The sequence below is a fragment of the Nicotiana tabacum genome, chromosome 9, assembly GCF_000715075.1.
Source record: "Nicotiana tabacum cultivar K326 chromosome 9, ASM71507v2, whole genome shotgun sequence".
Taxonomy (NCBI): Eukaryota; Viridiplantae; Streptophyta; class Magnoliopsida; order Solanales; family Solanaceae; genus Nicotiana; species Nicotiana tabacum.
Window position 1 is genome coordinate 10,907,044 of NC_134088.1, and position 23,210 is coordinate 10,930,253.

Genomic DNA, 23,210 nt, shown 5'->3' on the forward strand with positions numbered 1-23,210 from the left:
CTGTTAATATTTGTTTTTCTCTTCTATTTAATATGTTAATTTCAAGAATGTAGATATTGAATTTTTTATTTATAGACAAACTTAGTAATAATAAAAGGTAGTCATTAAAGGATTTTCTTAAAATAAGGAAGGATTTCGCTAAAAATAAATAGATGTAAATAATACAAATTTACATAATTCTCTAATCTCATTTATTTATTTAATTATTTTTTTATAAAAAATTACTTAGAATTTGGAATGGATTGTTTAGTGAATTTTACTTCCTTCCCCAAAGATAATAACGCGCTAGACTCTTTAGGCGCGATTTAATTAATTTTACCTTCTTAAACTCGGATGCGCATTTCATGCGACCCAAATCTAAATCCTAAAACATTGAATAAAATATGTTCCGGATTGCAGGTGCATTTCATGTGACGTAATCCAAAGACATGTTTTAAACAATGTTCACAATTTTTAATTTTTTTTTAAAAAAATAATAATTATAATAATAAAGTGGTAAAAAAGTTAAGATTGGCACATCGGTTCACAATTGTATGAAAATCAGATAAATAAGTTAAATATGACAATTGAGCGACCGTGCTAGAACCACGGAACTCGGGAATGCCTAACACCTTCTCCCGGGTTAACAGAATTCCTTATCCGGATTTCTGGTACGCAGACTGTAATATGGAGTCACTCTTTTTCTCGATTCGGGATTAAAATTGGTGACTTGGGACACCCTAAATCTCCCAAGTGGCGACTCTGAAATAATTAAACCAATCCCGTTTCGACCGTCCTTTAATTGGAAAAAACTCCTTGTACCCTCGCGGGGGCGGAAAAAGGAGGGGTGACAAGTACGAAAATTTTCTTGAAATAAGATAGCCGCTTAGGGAAGAGGAAGATAACACAAGTTTCGAAGGAAGTAAAATCCCCAGCAGCATACGAGAAGGGAGATACAAGTTTTAAAGAAAAGCAATCTTGGAAGAAGCAATATAACCCAAAGTTTTAAAAGTAGTGGCCTTTGAATCAGTGTCATCCCCACCATTGTTAAAAGGAGGAGGATAATTCCCCAACAGTGTTATCCCCAACAGTTTTCAGAGGAATAAAACACCAGTTTTGAGGGAAGCAGTTGAAAGAAGATGATTCAAGTTATTGAAGTCAGGAGCCCGCTTGGAGAATGGAGGTGGTACATTTTAAGAAATTGTTGAAGTCAGGAGCCCGCCTGGATAATGGAGGCTGAATTATTTTGAAGAAGTTATTGAAGTCAGGAGCCCGCATAGAGAATAGAGGTTATTAAATTTTAAGTTGGAGTCAGGAGTCCGCCTGTAGAATGGAGGTTGTTAAATCTTAAGTTGGAGTCAGGAGCCCGCCTGTAGAACGGAGGTTGTTATATTTCAAGTTGTTGAAGAAGTCAGGAGCCCGCCTGTAGAATGGAGGTTGTAAATTTTAAATTGTTGAAGAAGTCAGGAGCCCGCCTGGAGAATGGAGGTGTTAAAATTTTAAGAAAGTTGTTGAAGTCAGGAGCCCGCCTGGAGAATGGAGGTGTTACATTTTAAGAAATTATTGAAGTCAGAAGCCCGCCTGAAGAATGGAGGTGTTACATTTTAAGAAATTGTTGAAGTCAGGAGCCCGCCTGGATAATGGAGGTGTTACATTTTAAGAAATTGTTGATGTCAGGAGCCTGCTTGGAGAATGGAGGCTGAATTATTTTGAAGAAGTTGTTGAAGTCAGGAGCCCGCTTGGAGAATGGAGGTTGTTAAATTTTAAGTTGGAGTCAGGAGCTCGCTTGTAGAACAGAGGTTGTTGTATTTTAAGTTGTTGATGAATTCAGGAGCCCGCCCGGAGAATGGAGGCTGAAATTTTAAGAAGTTGTTGAAGTTAGGAACCCGCCTGGAGAATGGAGGCTGAATTATTTTGAAGAAGTTGTTGAAGTCAAGAGCCCACCTGGAGAATGGAGGCTGGTTTATTTTCAAAGTTGTTGATGAAGTCAATAGCCCACCTATAGAATGGAGGTTGTTGAAATTTTTAAGTTGAAGAAGTCAGGAGCCCGCCTGTAGAACGAAGGTTGTTATATTTTTAAATTGTTGAAGAAGTTAGGAGCCCGCCTGTAGAATGGAGGTTGTTATATTTTTGAATTACTGTTGAAGTGAGGAGCCTGCCTGGAGAATGAAGGTTGTGTCATCTTTCAAAAGTCAAGTTGGAGTCAGCAGCCCGCCTGCAGAACAGGGGAATACATTTCAATGTCAAATCAGAAGTCAGTAATGCGGAGGGTTACAACAAAAATCCCCAGCATAACAAGCTTTAATGTAGGAAGCAATGTCCCTAGCAGACAGAACGAAATGATAAAACTTGTGTTCAAAAAAGCAAAAGGCCAGTGTCATCCCCAACATTTTTCGGAAGAAAAGCACCAGAGGAAGCACAAGCCGACAAGAAAGCGAGGCAACCAAAGCGAGTGGAAGATAGATAAGAGTTTGTAATTCATAGTTTAGTCTAACCTCTTGTTTTCTTTTGAGCACAGTGTAACAAGGAGATCGGTAAGCAGTAGTAACAACATGCAGCAGCAGTAACAACAAAATTGCAGTCCCATGGTAGTCCCAGCTACCAAAATTTCCCGAACTACATTAACTTGATTCCCTTTTAGCTAGGGATATGTAGGAAACCTTTGAAGCAAAGGTTCGGTTAAACCTTTTCAAAAAATGCTTCACACAGAGTATTCCAACGGGCAAAAATCGCTCGTATACGCTCACTTTATCTTTGCACGAAAACTCTTTGTGTTTTCGGACAAAGAGGGGCAGCTGTGAGCACATGATTTTTGCTTCACGAAAACTACTCCAAAAGAAATCAAAAAATAAAACAAAAGTTTCTTGGTGTACAATTTTTAGGATTTGCGTGACATTTTTGGATAATTATTTGTGTTTTTATCTGTGAATGTTTATCCTGTTTTAATTAATTAAAATACAAAAACAAAAATATGTTGCATGCGTATTTAGGATTTGATTGTGCATTTAGGAACTAATCGAACCATAATTTGGTTTTAAAAGAAGAAAATCACAAAAATATGCATTTAGTGCCATCGTGTGATTTTATTTTAATTAAATGTTTTAACTTGTGTGCTAATTGTTGTTAAAAGTTAATTAATATTTTGTAGTTTAATGTTGGTTTTACAATTTATTTTTAGAATTTTTGTTAATTATTAATTAAAAGAAGAAAATGAAAAGAGTTGAAAATATAAGGCAAATCGGATTTGGCCTAAAATTTTAGACCAAAAATCAGGCCCAAACATTCAAAAGACCCGGTCCATTTCAGCCAATCCTGCAGAAGACTCGAACGACGTCGTTTCTGAGTCTCAAATCTGGGCCGTTGATTTGTTTCAATCAAATAGTCCAGTTCAGCCCCTGCATAATTGAAACGACACCGTTTTAGGTGATCAGATCTGAGCCGTTCATCTATCTTGATCCAACGGCCTTAAGGCCTCCTCTATACCCGACCCATTTTCACCAAAAGGTCGGCCCAATTTCGTATAGAGACCAAACGGCGTCGTGCCATTAAATGAAACGATCCAGATCGTCGATCGTGCTTGATCGAACGGCCAGGATCAAACAACCCCGCCCCTATATAAACTCAACCTCCTACCCCAGCCCCCCTAACCAAACACCCCCCTCGTCTTCCTGTTCATCGTCTCAACTCAGAGACTGAACCAAACACCCCTCACCGAAACCCTAGCCGCCATGACACCCCACTGCCTAAAACCCGGCGGCAACAACGCCGCCGGTCACCAAATCAACACCATAAGACCATCAGACCACCCTCGTTCCAAATATGTTAACCATCTAGCTCGAATCTTCCTGAAACTCCTCGAATCTTCATTTGAAGATTCGATCCAAACATGAACCTACCCCAATCCACTCCAAATTCATACCAGGCAACCCCCAGACCTCCCTCATACCATAAATGACTTTGGTTCCATTCAAATCTGCCTAGAAACATTCGAACCCTAAATCGAAAACCAGGAACCCTAGAAATTCCAAATCATGGAATCTGTCCAAATTAAGTGAGGATTTGGGGTCTAATCGACCTTAATCGAAGTGTTCTCAGTTGAGAACACTTCGACTAATGTCTGTTCGACCTCAAAGTGTCCGAGTCCGAGTTCGAGCCTGGGTCCGTATAGTTCTGATGTTCTGAGGTATTTTTCTTTTTCCCTTGTTCTGTGTTCATGTTTTTTTTATCTGTGTATATGTTTAGTTTAGTTTTTGTTGATTTTTCCATTCTTTATCAATTCATCTTCTCATCTCCAGTGACCTTTTTATTTGGTCGATTTTTCTGTTTGTTGATTAATTGTACCTGTTATAAACTACACATTCGATTTGATTAATGTCGTCGAATAATTAGTTTCATAAGTCCCCTGTTTTGTCCAAAGCCATGAATCACCCTGTTTGTATGTTTGATTCTTTTTGTTGTTACCAATTGTGTATGTATAATCGATTAATAAGTTGCATCGATTAATTAGTTTCCTGTTAGTCCCTATTTCTGTCAATATCGCTGAAATTACCCGTGAATTGCATGATTCTCTGTTTCTGATTGTTTAGTGTCAATTGTAATATGTAATCGATTAATTAAGCTTCGTTGATTAGGTCGTTCGTATAGTTTGAATCATTTGGCATTCTGTTGTTTATAGTTTTTCAATTGTTAGTTGTCTGATTAATTAAGATTCTGTTTGATTATAAGCATTGTTCTGAATCACTGAAACTCTTGTATTTGATGTATTTTCCTGTTTAGCTGGAATTGGTTTATAGCTGTAGTAATTTAGGTGATCATCTGGGAATTAGTTTAGTCAATGCTTAGCTTTCCTCCTTAGGTGAGTTGGTACAGCTGATGGGCAGTAATATTAAGGGGTTTCAGGGATGATTTGGGAATGAAACAGTTAGGATAATATTTTAATGTTAGTGTTTTGTTAGTGGGATATTAGTGTCTTTAAATTAATATGTAATGGGGAACAAAAGGGAATTGGGGGAGGGTGAAAATAAGGAAAAGTTTTCCTTAGTGGATTTTAAGTGAAAAATTTCAGATTTAGTGGGAGAAAGGGGGTCGGGCAGTAGGTTTAAAAGGTAAGGCAAGTCTGTATAAGAGGGGGGACATATTTTTCAGAGAGGGTAGAGGAATTTTAGAGAGTTTTTGGTTAGTTTTCAGTTCTGGGAGGAATTTTGAAGAGAGTTTGGAGGGATTTTTTGAGAGAGTCTAGGCTGGATTTTGAATGCTAAGAGTTCAGTAGTTTGAGAGTAAAAACAGGCTGGATTTTTAAGACTAAGAATCCAGTATTGAGTGAAAGTGAGGTCTTTCTTTTACCATTGAAAATCAGTATTAGTATTTGTTGCTGTTTAATTGAAGTTCTGAGTTTCTTTATTTGAGAGTCTGAAGAACAGAAATCAGAAAATCTACTGTTCTATCGCATTTCTGAATACATTCTGTTTCTGCATGTGATTGTTGGTGGTATTTCTGGTTTTATTCCTGGGTTTCTGGTGTATCTGTGTTGCTGTTTGGTACTTCTGAAATTGCAACTTGTGGTCCTGAGTTTGCTGTTGGTTAAACAAAACTGTTCCATTGGTTGTTTGCTGGATTTCTGTTGGTTTTAATCTGTTTCTGGGTTGTTGTTGCTTTGTTGTCACCACTGCTGCTACTCACTTCTTTTTTCTATTCTTGTATTTTCAATACCAGGTACACGCTCGAATTCCTTGGTGTAACCTCGAATTGGAATGAAATGAAGTAGTATTTCCGGCCTATGTTCACGTGAATATTTGTAGTGATAGTCAGTCCAATGTTGTCATTTTCCGTTTGTTTGAATTATATTGAGTCAAGAACTGGTCAATTAGGATCGCCTTTATCATTTTGAACCATTTAGACTAGTAACAAACTATGGACTGTACTTGGTGTAGTAGTTTATTTCCAGCTTTCCCGTTGTTTATATTCATAGTGATGATAGCAAATAATAGACTTCTGTAAACAGATAACTTTTGAGTGAACATAGTGATGCCTTAAACTTAGAAAGATAGGAATTTGAATGAACACTTGGGTGAGTGTTAGTGTTGGGAATAATCAGTTAGCCAATATTCATGTTTCTTTAAAAATCAGCAAATCTCGAATGTGTTAGCTTCATTTAGTTAATAGCGCTTCATCTTAGCCGATACTTTTTTTTTGAAAAAAAAAATGCAATAACGCGCCTAATAGTATGTAAATCTGGTCGTAAGAGTTAAAACCAAGGCCATAACTTTCTTGTGCATTTAATCAGAACAGCTTAAGCAAACTTTCGTAATCATTAGTAATTAAGGTTGGCTTAGTTTCAAGTAGTTGAAAACAATTAGTTCCAACGGTTCATTTCATCTAACAATGTGGGTTTAAATTAGTTATAGGATAATTAGTTTTCTTTTGAATATATATTGTTTGTCAATTCCGTATTTTCAATTTCAGTAGTATTGGCTTATAGAATAAGGCATGAAATAATCTCCTTTTACGCAAGTTTGATTGCAATTTTCCGGTTGCGCTTGCTTTAATCCGATAAATAAGTGATGGCCTTTTCAAGCATGTAATTAACTAGGATTATTTTCTTTTATTTTAAAGACAAACTTAAATAGAAAATATAGACACTTTAGGAATGTCCTTTTAAAAATAAAAGAGGCGTGCCTCGCCAAAATAAAACGTACAAGCGGCGAGGCCCTCTATTTTTAATAACTATCTAGCTTTAGGGAGAGGCCGCTTAGCGAATATCTACGGCCTTCACCGAATTAATAACACGATAGTCTCTTTAGGCGCATATTTAATAAAATTACTTTCCTAAATTCGGGTGCGCATTTATGTGCCCCAAATCAAATCTCAACGACGTTAAAAATATGTTAAAAACTACGGGTGCATTTATGTGACGTGGTTCGAGACGTACTTTAACGACGTTGTAATTCTCTTTTAAAATAATAATAATAATAATAAAAGCGGCTAAAAGTTAAAATTTGTACAAAGGTTCAAAATGTATTAAAATCAGATAATCAAGCCGAATATGACAGTTGAGCGACCGTGCTAGAACCACGGAACTCGGGAATGCCTAACACCTTCTCCCGGGTTAACATAATTCCTTATCCGGATTTCTGGTGCGCAGACTGTTAAATAGAGTCATTCTTTTCCTCGATTCGGGATTCAACCGGTGACTTGGGACACCATAAATCTCCTAAGTGGCGACTCTGATTCTTTAATAATAATCTCATTTCAATTGTCCTTTAATTGGAAAAACTCCCTTGTACCCCTGCGGGCGCAGGTAAAAAGGAGGCGTGACAGCATGTATTCTGACTTCTTATGTAGGGGTCTAATAGTAACTATTAATTCTTAATTAGTTTATTTTCTACTATATTCAGGTACTTTAATGTCTTTTGTACTTGTTACACTAAGGTTTTTCCATGGTGGAAAAATCTCCATGGATAAGTTACATTCCTTTTCAGTGGATGATTATGTTGGTCGGATGATTACTGATTGTGTTGATGTCGATGTTGATATGTTCTCGTATTTTGAATTTTTAAGTTATGTAAAAGAGTGTTGTTACAATAGTTCTTCTGTTGTTATTTTATGTTAGACCGCCTAATTGTCCTGGTTTGTAGTAATTAAGGTTGATAGGGACCTTATGGGTATTTGTGAAGAGTTAAAAAGTGGGGATATTTTGGAGGTTTATGTAGATCACTTGGTTGAAGAAGCTGTAGTGGTCCCCCCTCTATCAGAATATGTCAGCCAAGTTGTGGATGATAGTAATGTTACTTTTGAGAAGGAATCTGGTCAAGATCTGGGGGGCTATGAGGGTTTGGGAACTTCTGAAAAGGCATCCAATACTGCTGAAAATAGTGCCAATAATAGTGTGCCCACAGCTATTACTACTGATGATAGTTCAAACTCCTCATCTAAATCAAACTCATCTGAATCTAGTAGCAACACTGATAACAACTCAGATTCAGACCATGAGGAGTTGTTTGAAGAAGGAGAAGCTGATTATGGCAATGATACACGTGAGGAATACAGGGCATTTAGGGCAGAAAGAAGGACTGTAGAGAGGAGGAAGAGGAAAGAAAGTGCTCCTGAACAATAACATGTTAAACTAAGTAAGAGAGGTCCAATTGTGGGGTATGATGAATATGAATCTAGGAAGAAGAATAGTTTAGAAGGTAAGATAGGTGGTGATGAGCCTTATTACCTCTCAGATGAAGCTGCTAGTTTTGAGACAGATCCAGATGATGTTGATGATGAAGGTGAAAGGGAGGTTCAACAGAAGTTAAAGCTAGAAGAAGAAAGACTCAAAGAAGAGTAATATTGACAAGACTTGCAAGAAAATAATTTGGGAAACTAGACTTGCATTTGCAAGTGTGAGAGATTTCAGATAAGCTGTAACTAAATATGTTGTTCAACAAAAGGTTTCTATAGAAAAGTATGTAAATGAACCTACAAGGGTGAGGGTTAAGTACAAGAAAGCATCTTGTCCTTGGCTTCTGGTTGCTAGTTATGATTCTAGGACTAAGGATTTTGTAGTCAAGAACTACAATCCAGTTCACAAATGTGACCCTACTAACAGAAACAAGTTATGTAATTCAAAGTTCTTGGCTAAAAGGTTCAAGGAGAGGATAAAAGAACAACCTAACATTAGAATATTCAAGTTTCAAGAGTTGATTAGAAAGAAATTGGGATTATATGTTGGGAGGACAGTTTGTAGGAGGGCAAAAAATATTGTGTTGAATGAGATAATGGGTAATCATAAACTGGAGTATGGCAGGATTTTAGATTATAGGGATGAGTTGTTTAGATTTAATCCAGGTAGTACATGTGTAGTGAAACTTAGTGAAGGAACTTTTGAAGGTGGGAAGAAAATGTTTGTTGGGTTCTACATTTGTTTTGATGCAATGAAGAAGTCATACTTAGCTGGTTGTAGGCCATGCATTGGATTGGGTGGATGTTTTTTTAAAAGGGGTATGTAGAGGCCAACTACTTGTAGCAGTTTGCAAAGATGGAAATAATCAGATGCTTCCACTTGCTTGGGCTGTTGTTGAGATTGAAAATATGCACACTTGGAGGTGGTTTGTCAACCTTTTAAAGAGTGATCTTCAGCTTGGAGATGGTACAAATCTGACCATAATAACAGACATGCAAAAGGTAATCACTTGTAGTTTGTTGTTATTTTTCTACTGTTGTTTCACTTAAAACTAACTACAATTGTTAATTTTCCAGGGGCTTGAGAATGCTATAACAGACCTGCTTCCAAATTCTAAGCATAGGATGTGTGCAAGGCACATCCTAGCTAACTGGTCTAAGAAATGGAGGGGCATAGAGAGAAGGAACTACTTCTGGAGGTGTGCAAGGTCTACCTATGAGTGAGAGTTGAAGAAAAATCTGGATGACATGAAGAAATTGGGGACTAAGATAGCTGATGAACTGTTGTACTACAACATTGAAAGATGGAGTAAGGTGTATTTCAACACATTCTGCAAGTCTGATAGTGTTGACAATAATATGGCATAATGTTTTCAATGCTTAGATTTTGGCAGCAAGGCAGAAGACTATAGTGACAATGCTTGAAGAAATAAGGGTGAAGATGATGAACAGAATAGGTCAGCTCAGACGGTTTGGAAACACTTGGATTACTGATTTTTCACCAATGGCCATGAAAATCTTGGAAGAGAACATAGTAAGGTCAATGAAATGTAACATTTTCTGGAATGGTGAGTATGGATTTGAAGTGAAGCAAGGATCATGTGCAAGTGAAGTGAAGCATTTGGTGGACATCAACAGGTAAACATGCACCTGCAGAGCTTGGATGTTAAACGGCATACCATGTTCTCATGCAGTTGCTGCCCTGCATTATAAAAATCTGGAGCCTATGAACTATATTTCTCACTGGTACAGTAATGCAACTTACATGAAAACATACAGTTACTTTCTTCAACCTGTCTTGGGTATGAATATGTGGCCAGAGTCACAAAACCCAAATGTTATACCACCTCATGTCAAGAAGATGCCTGGAAGGCCAAAGAAGGTTAGAAGAAAAGAGCTTGGTGAAAATAAGACAGGAAAATTGTCCAGTAGTGGAGTGGAAATGACATGTAGCAATTCTCATAACAAGGGTCATAACAAGAGGGGCTGTGCAAAGGCTGCTGGAAGTAATACTGCTGCAACTTCAGCAAGTTCTGTGCCTACAAGTGTTGGTAGTTCAAAGCCACCAAAGCAAAGTACTGGAAGAGGAAGGGGTAGGCCAAAAGGTTCTAAAGAAAAGGTGAAGTTCTTCCCTTTAATGTCTTCTTTGTCTTTTTTAAATATTACCAGATTTTTAATTTTGATTGTTTGATATAAGATGTTGGTACTAGCACTGATGTAAGAACACAATATAAGAAACCAAGGATGGTTAGGATGAGAGTTTTACACACTCAAAGTGGCTTCAAAATTCAAAATATAAGTCTAACAAAAACTCTCATATTTAAGTGATTTCATTTGTCTGATTTTCTGTTGGGTTTTGGCAGCCTGGAATGTCATCTACAAACTTTAAGGATGTGAGGTCCTCGGCAGAAGTAACTGGAGATCTAGGCCATCAACCAACACGAGGTGTTAAATGGAAAGGTAAAGAAGCTATGATATCAAGGCAGCTTCAACAATTGAGAGGCAAGAAACTCATTCAAACAAGGTCTAGGGCTGCTAAGTTGAGCCAGGAAAGCACCACTGCAAATCAACCCAGCTGATGAAGCTATGATTTTGTTTGATGACTGTATTGCAATAGACTGCATTATGCAAAAAATGTTAAGCAGCTATAGACTGCAATTCTGTATTTTGATAAGGATTTGTAGGTAGTTATAGACTGCAATTTTGTTACATTTGGTGTCTGGTTTGCTGCTGCTACAATAACAACAAATAGCTATTTTGTTAACTCATTTTGTGACTTTTATGTAACAAATGCATATATGATGTTTTAGTGATCTATGAGTTGTACAAGTTGATAGTATGTGTGTTTGCCATGAAATGAAATACTTCAGTATGCAGTATGCAGTTTATCTATGCAGTATGCAGTTTACTTTCTTCAGTATGCAATTTACAGTTACTTTCTTCAGTATGTAGTTTACTTCCCAATACTTCAGTATGCAGTATGCAGTTTACTTCCCAATAGTTGATCTATGCAGTATGCAGTTTACTTCCCAATGTAAAAACAACGCTTCTTTAGAAACAACAATTGATAAGCAAGAACTACAAATACATATTGAGATGAGAATACTACAAAATATTGAGATGACAAAACTACAAAAGGCTTACATTCAAATGAAAGTTCCATTGTAAACATACAAAATAAATCCTACAAGCAACAACTACATTCATATTGAGATGACAAAACTAGATTCACAATGGCAACCTCATTACATCTTCTTTCAATGAGATTCCTGGATACCCACAACCAACAAGAATAATACACATCCCCAATATAATGAACCAAAGTACATTTTTCCTAGCCTTTGACTTAGCTAATTTACTCTTCCACTTCTTTTCCTTCTCTTTCATCTTCTCAATATCATCTTGCAATTTCACCAATTGAGCTTCAATCTTCTTCATCTTGTCCTCTTCTATGATGTTTTCAACGTTTAAAGTTGTCCTCAGCTTGGCAAGATTTTCAAAGCCTTCTAATGCATTCTCAAGTTCACCCATTTTGTCAAGCAATTTTGGAATAACAAATTTGGACCTAGGATCAATTTCGGAATCCTTCCAAACCCCAAAATCACAAGATCGTGGACCCTAAGATGAATAACAAAAGAAAATTAATGAATGATAATTTTTCACAACTCAATTAGTGAAAGAATTTTTACTATCATTTATCCCATAGTATGGACAAACCCAATATCTTCTTCCTGGGTTTCGACGGATCCAAGCTGTTAACAAAGGCAACACATAGCCATGGTTGCATCGAATTTCTCCTCTTGACTCATTTTCTTCCTCTTCCGTACAAAGCCTTGTCAAATTCAAGCCTTTTGAAGGCATTGCAACAACTACAACACAACAAGACAATATCAAGTCAGATAATTTGCATTTACTTTCAAAGATTGGATAATTGAATTTTAGGACAAAGGTATAACACTACTAAAAGAAAGAAATTAGGGTTCTTAAGAAGGAGAAATGTTAATCTTTGCCTTCAAAGATTAAAACTCAAAAGGGCAATTTGAGGGATTTTCGGCAGAAATTAGAAGAAGAAGAAATTAGGGTTCTTCAACTGGGTTTGGTAAAATATTGGGGAAGAGGGGATTTTACCGTTGGTTGGGGTTATATTAACGTTAAAGATTTATTTATTTCTATTTTTTTTTTGGGTATTTTCAACGATTAAAAGAGTAAGGACGCGCTCAATTCAGTTGTCAAACACGCGCGACTGGCCAGGCCTTAGGAGGGAGTAAGTAAATACGGTTCTTTAAACAATAGTGGGGTGTTAGGACACCCGTAAAGTTTAGGTGTATAAATAACTTTCCAGGACAAATTGAATGAGGTCTTTATGCATTTTCTCTTAGTTTTACAATCAAACTCCCCTATAATTTTGAACAACACATTCTTTCCCCTTCCTAACTTACGTTATATCTTTTTCGCCTATTGACATTTTCAATTCCCATAGTATATAATACCTTTTAAAAATTATATACAATATATTTACCTTAGATGTTTTTTTACTTACTATTTGGATTATTTTATGTTTTATTATGAATTGATATGAGTTCAATAAACTAAAAATAGAATAGTTCTTTTATAAATTTTGTTACAGTATCTACAGCTAATTTTTATGATTATTATTTTAATATAATGTGCGCTAAGTATATATATTGAAGTTTTATATTCTCTTACTCTCTATTGTTTATATAGATTTATTTACAAGATTTTTGAGTTTTGATAGTTATTGATGAAATATTTTCTAAATGTTAAATTTCATTGAAAGTATAAATAGATAATCACTAAAAATGTATTATTAAATCTATCTCTGTTTATTTTTTGTTTTACTTGCATTAAGTATATGTAAGGGTCTATATTTAATAGGGATAGAAAATAGGTTAATCGATAGATAATATGGATACTTATATTATTCATGACTTCTTGAATGCGATTACTTTTGGGAAAATTTTTATTCTTCCAAATTGGAGGAACCCCCAATTTGAGTCTTTGCAAATGTTACCCATGGGTTATCCGCTAAGTATCTATTTTCTAAATGGATAATATAGATTTTATCCATATTTGATCAATTTTTAAAAAGTCCATTATCTAACATATTTTTAGTGGATAATATGGATGAATAATTATCTTTTTATCCATTTCACCGCCACTAAGTGCATGTATAAAATTACACCCTCTTCTTCTTAGTTGTGCAAATAGATTTTTGAGTTTTAATTATTAATAAAATTACTAATATGAATAAATTATTTTATTATGCTCATTTCTTTCATTATTCGATGCCATTAAATTAAATATTTGGTTATTATTTTTCATCTTGAAAATGTTCAGACGACAAAATAGGTATTTAAAAGATTCAACAGAGATGAAGGGAAAAAAATGTTTATTGCTCAAAGTTGGAAGGGAATTTGATTCTTAAAGCAAAGATGGAGTGTAAATATTTTTCATCCTTCATTAAAGGATTTGTCATTTTTTCCTAATTATCCTGTGTTTTGTGTTTTATTACTAATACTTGCTACATTATTAGAATCGTATTTTCTACTATAATACTTTGAAAGAAAAATGTTTTTCTGTTAAATTAACGTTATATCACAAGAAACAATTAAGTAAAACTGATAATACAAAATGACAAAGACTTGGTCATGTATGCTTCTATCAAACTAGCAATTTTTATTTTTTTTGGTTAAAGGGCGGTATTTATATAACTACTGACCAAAAATACATCACACAGTATTGTCATTGCCGCGATGTTATGAGTTATAGAGTCAATATTACATGCTATAAAATCCCTAACAACTTCAGTTCCTAGGATGTCTGCCCAAAATACATGCTCGGTAAGTAATGCAATCTTTTCCGTCATTTACACTCCACAGCAATAGCATAGGAATTTCAATAGTAGAAATGACACTAGTTAACAGAGCTGCTATTTAGGAATTAACTAGTGTATCCAAAATTTTAATTTTTTAGTTCAATTTTTGGGGACAAAAATATTCTGAGTTATCCTTAAGTTACGAGTTTTAGTTTAAAATTTTAGGACAAAATAAGTATTGGCTAATTCCTAAATAGCATTCCTGTGAATGACTATCTGTGCACTTGACCCTTTCAAGTAGCAGGCATCTGTGACTGGTTTAATCAAGAAGAAAGCGAACAAAGAAATGACAAAAAAAGAAAAGAAAAATGAGAATTAAAATAAAAGCACCAAGAATGGGATACTTTGTTTTTTTCCCACCAAGAATGGGATGCTAGGAAGGATGACCTCCAAAAAATGGCAAGCCGCATATGATTTCAATACCTAAAGCAGTTTGCCAACTAGAACTAATTACATCATTTAGCACCTATTCTATTTGCAGCCACACCAGGAGAGAGTGAGCAAGACCCCTTTATCACTCAGTACTACCTGGTTAATATACAAATTCTATACCTGTACACGTATAGGATAGACATACAGACACATTATGGTCGCGTTAAGGATCATACATAGTACAATTTTTGTTATAATCAAGTCAGTATTCAGAGGGTAAGCACTCTCAGTTATCGAACATGTATCCTTCGTGCTTCAAGAACCAAAGTGCCCCTTCCGCTGCATCCTCAGCTGCATCTTTCTTTTTCGCCCGAGGAGCTCCACAAGACTCTATAACTCTTGATGTTTCTTCAATTTCCACCACCACCCGAAAAGTAAACCTGAAGACAATTTTGTAAAATTAAAGAGGGGACATAATGTCTGCAGTTTGGAGAACATGGGGGGTTGGGCACAATATAAGCTATTACTTTAACACCTCTCCCTCCATCCCTCCATCCATCCCTCCCTCTCACAATAAAGATAGGTGCCATAGGCTACAAAATGTCAAGGATTTTCAGTGCACAGAAATAATCAAGAAGTTGAGGATGATGTTAGTGGTTCTACCTTTTCTGGTTAGATCAGACAACAAACTTAAAGGCAGGGATTCCCAAGGACAGCATTAAACCACATAACCAGCAAGGATTTTCTTTATGTTATAGGTTCCAAGAATTAAACTTAAGAACTACAAGTGCATAATAAAAATTTAAACAATCAAATAGTGCAGAAATTAACCAGATACAAATTATGACCGCATATATCCTCCCATCTCAAGCTGAACTTTTCTTCTATATGGTGCATTGATTTCTACTTGGTAGATTTCCCGCATCTTGTTGTAGACGGAGTAATTGGTCTCCTTATATGGTCTTGGCCAATATTCACCTTTTGAGCTAGCTTTTCGGGTTGAGTTAGGCTCAAGGTCCATTATCTTAACATGGTATCAAAGCCACACTCATCCCAATTCTTGAAACCCTTATGTTGGGCCCATATTATATTTACACTCCAAATGTCCAGTTCTGAGCTTGTGTGCGTCAGTGTGTGGGTGGGGAGGGGTGTTAGAGACCTACATCAGTTGTGGATGGGACTTCTGGTCTCCTTACATGGTCTTGGACAATCCTTACCTCATGAGCTAACTATTGGGGTTGAGTTAGGCCCAAGGTCCATTTCTTATCGGTACTTGTTGGAGGAATAAGTTTCCTAGGCTTCATTCATTAATGTCAAATGTTATTTTCCAGTACAACTTGTCATTTTACGATTTTGGGCCATTTCATGAAACTCGATATTTTACAATGCTGAGTAATTACTTTGAGATGAGTAATTAGTTAATGCAGTTTGTTCACTACGGTTTAGTTTACATTTTCATGATTGCAGGAATCTGCTCAAAATTCTGGAATGAAAATAAAAGCTACTTTTTACTAGTTCACTACATACTCTTTCAAGTGGCTTGGCCCTGTCTCCTTGCAACATTCAAATCTAGGAGGTTTCCAGCAGTTGGCAGCACAAACTTCATGCAAAATTGACTTTGCCGATCCATTTATTGCACCACCTGAATTATTTTGGAGTAAGAGAATGACAACATGGATAAATAAGCAGATAGAGATCCTTGTTATTGATACCTGTAGCTTTTGAATCTGAATTAGAGCCATTAGGCATGATGGTCTGCTCAGAATTGCATTGTACAGCTGCCTCTGGGGCCAACTTTCTCGCAGGCTTTAACTTGAAATTGCAATTTCTTGCAAGTTGCTCACTAATAGGAAATGCTTTCAAGTCACGATCACTTTCAGATGCTTCGTTCTTCTCCACGTCATTGCACCTAGCAGTAAGAACACAGGGTATTTCATCATATCCTATCAGTTTAGCTTCCATCTTTTTAGCTGTTTTTACCACTTGCTCCAGTGATTTAGACTTGCGCCTATAGCCTTGAGCCTGCACATTGGAAGACATTACTGAACTGCAAAATAGCTATTTAAGAGAAGTCCGATAAGGGAGGTATTAAGATTGGAATACTAAAATGGAAATCAAACTGCAGAAACAATGATAAAATCAGATAAGAAGAGCTGACATCTATAGTAACGACGCCTGATCAGCATGCAACTGCTGAGAGAAGCAAAGAACAAAAGTAGCAGAAGTGTTGTCACTGTCTCACTGACCAGAGAGACATTTGAAGAGGAGAAGTAAAAATAGAAGGCAAAAGGAACACCGAAGCATACTTGATAATATGTAAACCAGTCAATAAATTATTTGCCAAAACAAGGTAATTTATCAACTAAAGCGAGAAACTTGTGAAGTTCTGCGAGGAATGTTATAGGTTTTAGTGATAAATCATTATCTTTCCGTATGCATAGCATAGTGATGCATTTCTCTACTCTGAATGCTCATAAGGCAATGTAAACTGATCCATGAAACTTGTCCCCATTTCCCATTACGACCTTGAACATTGTGAGGGTCCTAGTACCCCCCTAAAAAACTTTCAAGGGGAATTAATGCCCCCTTTCTCAGTCACCTGGCATAGAGAGTGTTCATCATTCTCTCTTTAAGAGCGTGAGGGACCACAAAAAAGTTTTATAATTTATTTTTGCAAGATATATTTTGTTAAATGCATGGAGAAGGTACATAGTTGCTCCTGAACTATGCGAAATGGTTTACTTTTGTAAAAAGTTGGGGTTGAAACTACCCCTGTTGTTACCAAAATGGTCTACACTTGCCCTTTTCTACTAATGGAAAATGATTAGCACCACAAATCGCCACGTGTTGAAGCTTAAAATTAAACCGCAATAATTGATTTGAATTAAAGGACATGAATGATGCATTTCACATAGTTTAGGGGTACAATGATAATAAGTTTTTTAAATGAAATTGACACGTGGAAGCAAGAATTGCATGTTAAGCACTTCCTTTCCTTAAAACAGGGGTTGGCCAACAAAGGGGGTACTAATACCACTTAGAAGTTGCTCAGGGAGTACTATGACCCCTGCAAAGTTTAAGGCCGCAAGGGGAAATTTGGGACAAGTTTGAGGGGGTCCTTATGTATTATCCAAAATTATATATATCAGCTTATAAAGGGCAGCCCGGTGCACTAAGCTCCCGCTATGGGTAGGGTCCGGGGAAGGGCTGGACCACAAGGGTCAATAGTACAATATATATACCAGCTTATGCCTTGTTTTATTTGGCGAGGGGGATTTGGGGGGGGGGGGAGGAGTTATTTCTGAAGCACAAATTAAGGAGTACTAAGAAGTTCTTCCTCAAGGAGTTGAACAATTTTTATTACTGTTGAAGGTCTAGAAACGAAAATGGAGCAAGAAAGTTGGCTCCCTGAACTAATGGATAAAGCTATGGTCACTAAGTGCTTGAACAGCCTCTGTATCTGATGACTACCTACTGTCATAATCCTTTAGGCAAGACTCATCACTAGTACAGAGCGTGAATGCAATGAGAACATTCTCTGCAACTTGATCCACTACAATTATAACTTTGTAACACCACGGTGGTATCACATAAATGAAGAAAGCTGTGAGAGCAAACAGTTCAATGATCTCAATCATGCTCCTCCAGCAAAACCGCTGAAGAGATTATCATCATAAAGCAGCAACCTGATGTTGGGGTGAGTAAAGACTTGTATGAAGGAATCAACAAGAAAGTCTGTGCTACAAGAACAATGATGTCATGAGAAGAAATCAATTTGAGCAATAAGCCACCAAAATAGATGTTTTCGTACTATTTTATCTTATGAGGAGAAAGTTCGTTCATAACAAAGAAGAGCACAACAACAGGATTACAAAGTTTTGGAGCTAAAAATAATTATTAAAGTTATAGAGATCTCAAAATTCTTTAAGGATTAGTCAACAGAACACCATGGGAGAGGCCTGCAAGGCTGCAACCATGCACCAAATTATTGCAAAAAAAAAAACCACTCTTTCTCATACATGGCATTTGAAAGAAGGTGATCATGACATGGTCAAGGTTTGCACCCAAATTCAGTATTATACAGCCACCAAAGCCCCTCACCGTAGGACCTTAGCATTCTAGCTAGTTGCTACAACCAATACCCAAATACCAAAGGGCAGCCTGGTGCACTAAGCTCCCGCTATGCGCGGGATCCGGGGAAGGGCTGGACGACAAGGGTCTATAGTACACAACCTTACCCTACATTTCTGCAAGAGGCTATTTCCACGACTCGAACCTGTGACCTCCTGTTCACATGGCAACAACTTTACCAGTTACGCCAAGGCTCCCCTTCAAATATCCAAACACCCTAAGGTTAAAATCTCACTAACCATCCGTGCAGCATCAGAGGTTTTCCTGAGCAAGCCAAGTGATTCAAGTCATCAGGCTTAGTATGAAAGGAAAATGTTTTCCACAAAAATAAGTGATTTTCTTACTTATTTTCTGATATTTCGTTAGTAAGCAAAAAATATTATCTCAAGAGCATTTATAACCTAGACAAACATTATGGGGTGGGGTTTCTTTTTTTTGGGGTAGTGGTGGTTGGGGGGTGAGATGGGTCATGCGGTTGGGGGTGTGGGTTTTTTTGGGTTGGGGGGGGGAGGAGGGGTTGGAGCAGGTTTGCTAAGACAGAGGGGGAGTGGTGGTTTTGGGAGGGGGTAGGGGTGGGCAAGGGACAGAGTGGAGTGGGGGGATGGGTGGGGTGGAGTGGAGTGAGGGGCAAGGGAAAGAGGAGGGAGTGAGAGCAGCATGGGAAGGGGGCGCTTGGAGGCGGGGTTTAGGGTGGGGTGGATGGGGTTAGAGGGTGGGGTGGGGAGGGTTGAAACCATCAATTAGACTATCGAGTTTCAGAAATGTTATTCGTTCTCTTACTAGGGAAGCCATTTATTTGAAATTGGAGGAAAATGAGTTCATAAAGAAAATATTTTCCAAAATATTTGATCCAACCAAACATGGAAAAATTGGAAAGCATTTTCCAGAAATCTTTTTTCCACTAATGAAACACACCCTTGGAATACAAGGATTTTCTCAACACCTTTATCACAGAAATCTACACCTAGTTTTTGTGATAAGTAAATCTTCAATTTCATATAAACTGTAACTATTTTTTGATAACCGTAGTGTCTGGGCCAGCTTGCGCGCACCTCGACTAATTCCACGGGATACCTGCCACCTCCTGCCAGCAACAAGTACCAGGTAACTCTATCCACCAAGGCTTGAATAGATGGGAAGAAATCACCTAGTGTGCCTCCGCTGGGATTTGAACATGAGATCTCATGGTTCTCACCCACATATAAACTGTAACTAATAATCCTAAAGCTTATTTTCCTTTTATATGGCATGAAGAATTAGCCAAAAAGACAACCAAATTATCAACATCTGCACCATGTCCTTTTCCTAAAAAGCAATATTTCAAGTAGAGGTGGATCTAGAATTTTAAATACAAGGGTGCACTACTAAAAAAAGGAGAAAAAAATGTGCTAGGGGGAATTGATCCATATTCCTCTTGGTAAATAACTCACTTTTCAACCAAGTGCACCATTCAACCTTCTTGGAAAATGGGTGCGAACAACTAATATTATACCAATTTTAAAAAATATATACATTGTTATGAAACAATAAAAGTAGAAGAACAATATTGCAGAGAAATAGAGAGACGACAACAACAACAACAACAACCCAGTATAATCCCACTTAGTGGGATCTGGGGAGGGTAGTGTGTACGCAGACCTTACCCCTACCTGGGGTAGAGAGACTGTTTCCAAATAGACCTCCGGCATCCTTCCCTCCAAGAACTTCCCACCTTGTTCTTGGGGAGACTCGAACTCACAACCTCTTGGTTGGAAGTGGAGGTTGCTTACCATCAGAGCAACCCCTCTTGTCTTACAGAGAAATAAAGAGAGAATTCTTATTGATTTGGGATGAATTACAAAGGAATAGAACCCTCTATTTATAGGGAGAGAGTGAATTAGTCACCAAGTAATAAACCATAGAATCTCTCTAAATATAGACATTCACCATAAATAAAATTCTATTTATAACACCCTCCTGAATGTTTATTCAACAGATAATGTGTCTCGTTAAAACCTTAACTAAAAGAAAACCCAATGGGAAAAAATTCTAGAAAAGAAAAAAGAGTACACATATCTAATAATACGCCTTTTGGTTGCCTCGTTAAAAACCTTGCAAGGAAAACCCAGTAGGACAAAACCTTGTAAGGGAAAAAGAGTGCAACGCGCATTAACTCCCCCTGATGAGAGCATCAATTCACATCCTTGAGCCTTCACATCCTAATCTTGTACACTAGCTTCTTGAAGGTTGACGTCGGTAGAGACTTGGTGAACAAATCAGCTATATTATCACTTGAACGAATTTGTTGCACATTAATATCACCATTCTTTTGAAGATCATGTGTGAAAAATAACTTTGGTGAAATGTGCTTTGTCCTATCTCCTTTTATGAATCCTCCCTTCAATTGGGCTATGCATGCTGCATTATCTTCTTACAAAATCATGGGCAGTTTGTCACACTTCAAGCCACATTTGTCTCGAATAATATGTATTATAGACCTCAACCACACGCATTCTCGACTTGCTTCATGAATAGCAATTATCTCAGTATGATTAGATGAAGTAGCCACAATTGATTGCTTAGTCGATCGCCAAGATATGACAATGCCTCCACATGTAAACACATAGCCTGTTTGAGATCGAGCCTTGTGTGGATCGGATAAATACCCCGCATCGGCATAACCAACAAGATCAGGACTGCAATTATTGCCATAAAATAAGCCCATATCGGTAGTTCTTTTTAGATATCGCAATATGAGTTTGATTCCATTCCAATGTCTCCTTGTAGGAGCAGAGCTATATCGTGCTAAGACATTAACTGAAAAGGTTATGTCAGGCCTTGTAGTATTAGCAAGATACATTAGTGCACCAATTGCACTAAGATATGGTACTTCAGGACCAAGTAGCTCTTCCTTCTTTTCTTGAGGTCGGAATGGATCCTTATTCACATCAAGTGATCGAACAACCATTGGAGTACTTAATGAATGTGCTCCATCCATGCAAAACCGTTTCAATACCTTTTCTATATAGGCAGATTGATGAACAAAAACTCCGTTTGCCAAATGTTCAATTTGCAAACCAAGACATAATTTTGTCTTTCCGAGATCTTTCATCTCGAATTCCTTCTTTAAATAATCAATTGCCTTTTGGAGTTCTATAGGAGTTCCAATAAGGTTTATGTCATCAACATATACGGCAAGTACAACAAATTCCGATGTTGTTTTCTCTATAAAAATACATGGGCAAATGTCATCATTTATATAGCCTTCCTTTAATAAATACTCACTAAGACGATTATACCGCATTCGTCTTGATTGCTTTAGACCATACAACGATCTTTGCAATTTGATTGAAAACATTTCACGAGACTTTGAATTATTTGCTTTAGGCACTTTGAATCCCTCGAGAATTTTCATGTATATCTCATTATCAAGTGAGCCATAAAGGTAGGCGGTAACCACATCCATTAAATGAATGTCAAGCTTTTCATGGACAACAAAACCAATGAGATAACGGAACGTTATAGCATCCATAACGGGTGAATATGTCTCTTCATAATCGACACCAGGCCTTTGTGAAAATTCTTGTGCAACAAGGCGTGCCTTATATCTTTGTACCTCGTTTTTCTCATTTCTCTTGCATACAAAGATCCATTTATAGCCAACAGGCTTTACACCATTAGGTGTTTGGACTACAGGCCCAAAAACTTCACGTTTTGCAAGTGAATTCAACTCTGATTGGATTGCTTCTTGCCATTTTGGCCAATCAAGTCTTTGTCGACATTCTCCAACAGATTGAGGTTCAAGATCCTCACTTTCTTGCATAATGCTAGATGCAACATTATATGCAAAGACATAATCCACCACTATATCCACTCGATTCAAATTTGTCTCAATATCGATTGGATTTATTGATAGTTCCTTATTTTCTTGAGTCTGGGCTCAATGGATTCCTCATGAATCTCAGAATTTATTAAATCGTGGATTTCTTCATGAGGTTCTTTCGTAGTGTCATTTTGATCATTTGTTTTCCTTTTTCTAGGATTTCGATCTTTGGAACCTAATGGTCTGCCACGTTTTAGGCGTGCTTTTGACTCATTAGCTACGGCACTAGAAGATTGTCCAATAGGGACATCAATGCGGATTGGAACATTCTCTGCAGGGATATGTGATTTTGTTATCCTTTTCAAGTCCGTAAATGATTTGCTATTCTCTGCAAATGGATAATCTTTTGCACCTCTTTTTCACAAATAAAGGCACGTGGATCAAGATGAGATAATGATGGATTTTTCCACAAAATTTCCCGTTTGGTTTCACCAACTTCTCCCCCTAATTTTGGGAAAAGTGTCTCATCAAATCGACAGTCTGCAAATCGTGCAGTAAACAAATCCCCCGTTAATGTTTCGAGGTAGCGAATAATAGAGGGTGATTCAAACACAACATATATTCCTAACCATCTTTTGGGACCCATTTTGGTGCAATATGGCGGTGCTACAGGCACATATATTGCGCATCCAAAAATTCTTAAATGGGATATATTAGGTTCATGACCCAAAACTAATTGCAACGGGGAATATTTATGATAATTTGTCGGTCTGAGACGAACTAGCATTGCTGCATGCAAAATGGCGTGACCCCAAACAGAAGTGGGCAACCTCGTTTTCATGAGTAACGGTCTTGCTATCAATT

General features: G+C 37.1%; 1 protein-coding gene across 4 annotated transcripts in view; it reads right to left on the bottom strand.

Annotated features, from left to right (window-relative positions):
• Positions 1–14,328: 14,328 nt before the first annotated feature.
• The window catches only part of LOC107799148 (dicer-like protein 4), a 47,764-nt gene continuing 38,882 nt past the window's right edge, over positions 14,329–23,210 (bottom strand). For all 4 annotated transcript variants that reach the window (XM_075221443.1, XM_075221444.1, XM_075221442.1 and 1 more), the window contains 3 exons: positions 16,126–16,435; positions 15,941–16,055; positions 14,329–14,853 (listed from right to left, as the gene is read on the bottom strand). In XM_075221443.1, the coding sequence (XP_075077544.1) occupies positions 14,700–14,853; positions 15,941–16,055; positions 16,126–16,435 (579 nt within the window). In that variant the 3' untranslated portion in view covers positions 14,329–14,699. The remainder of the gene's footprint in view (positions 14,854–15,940; positions 16,056–16,125; positions 16,436–23,210) is intronic.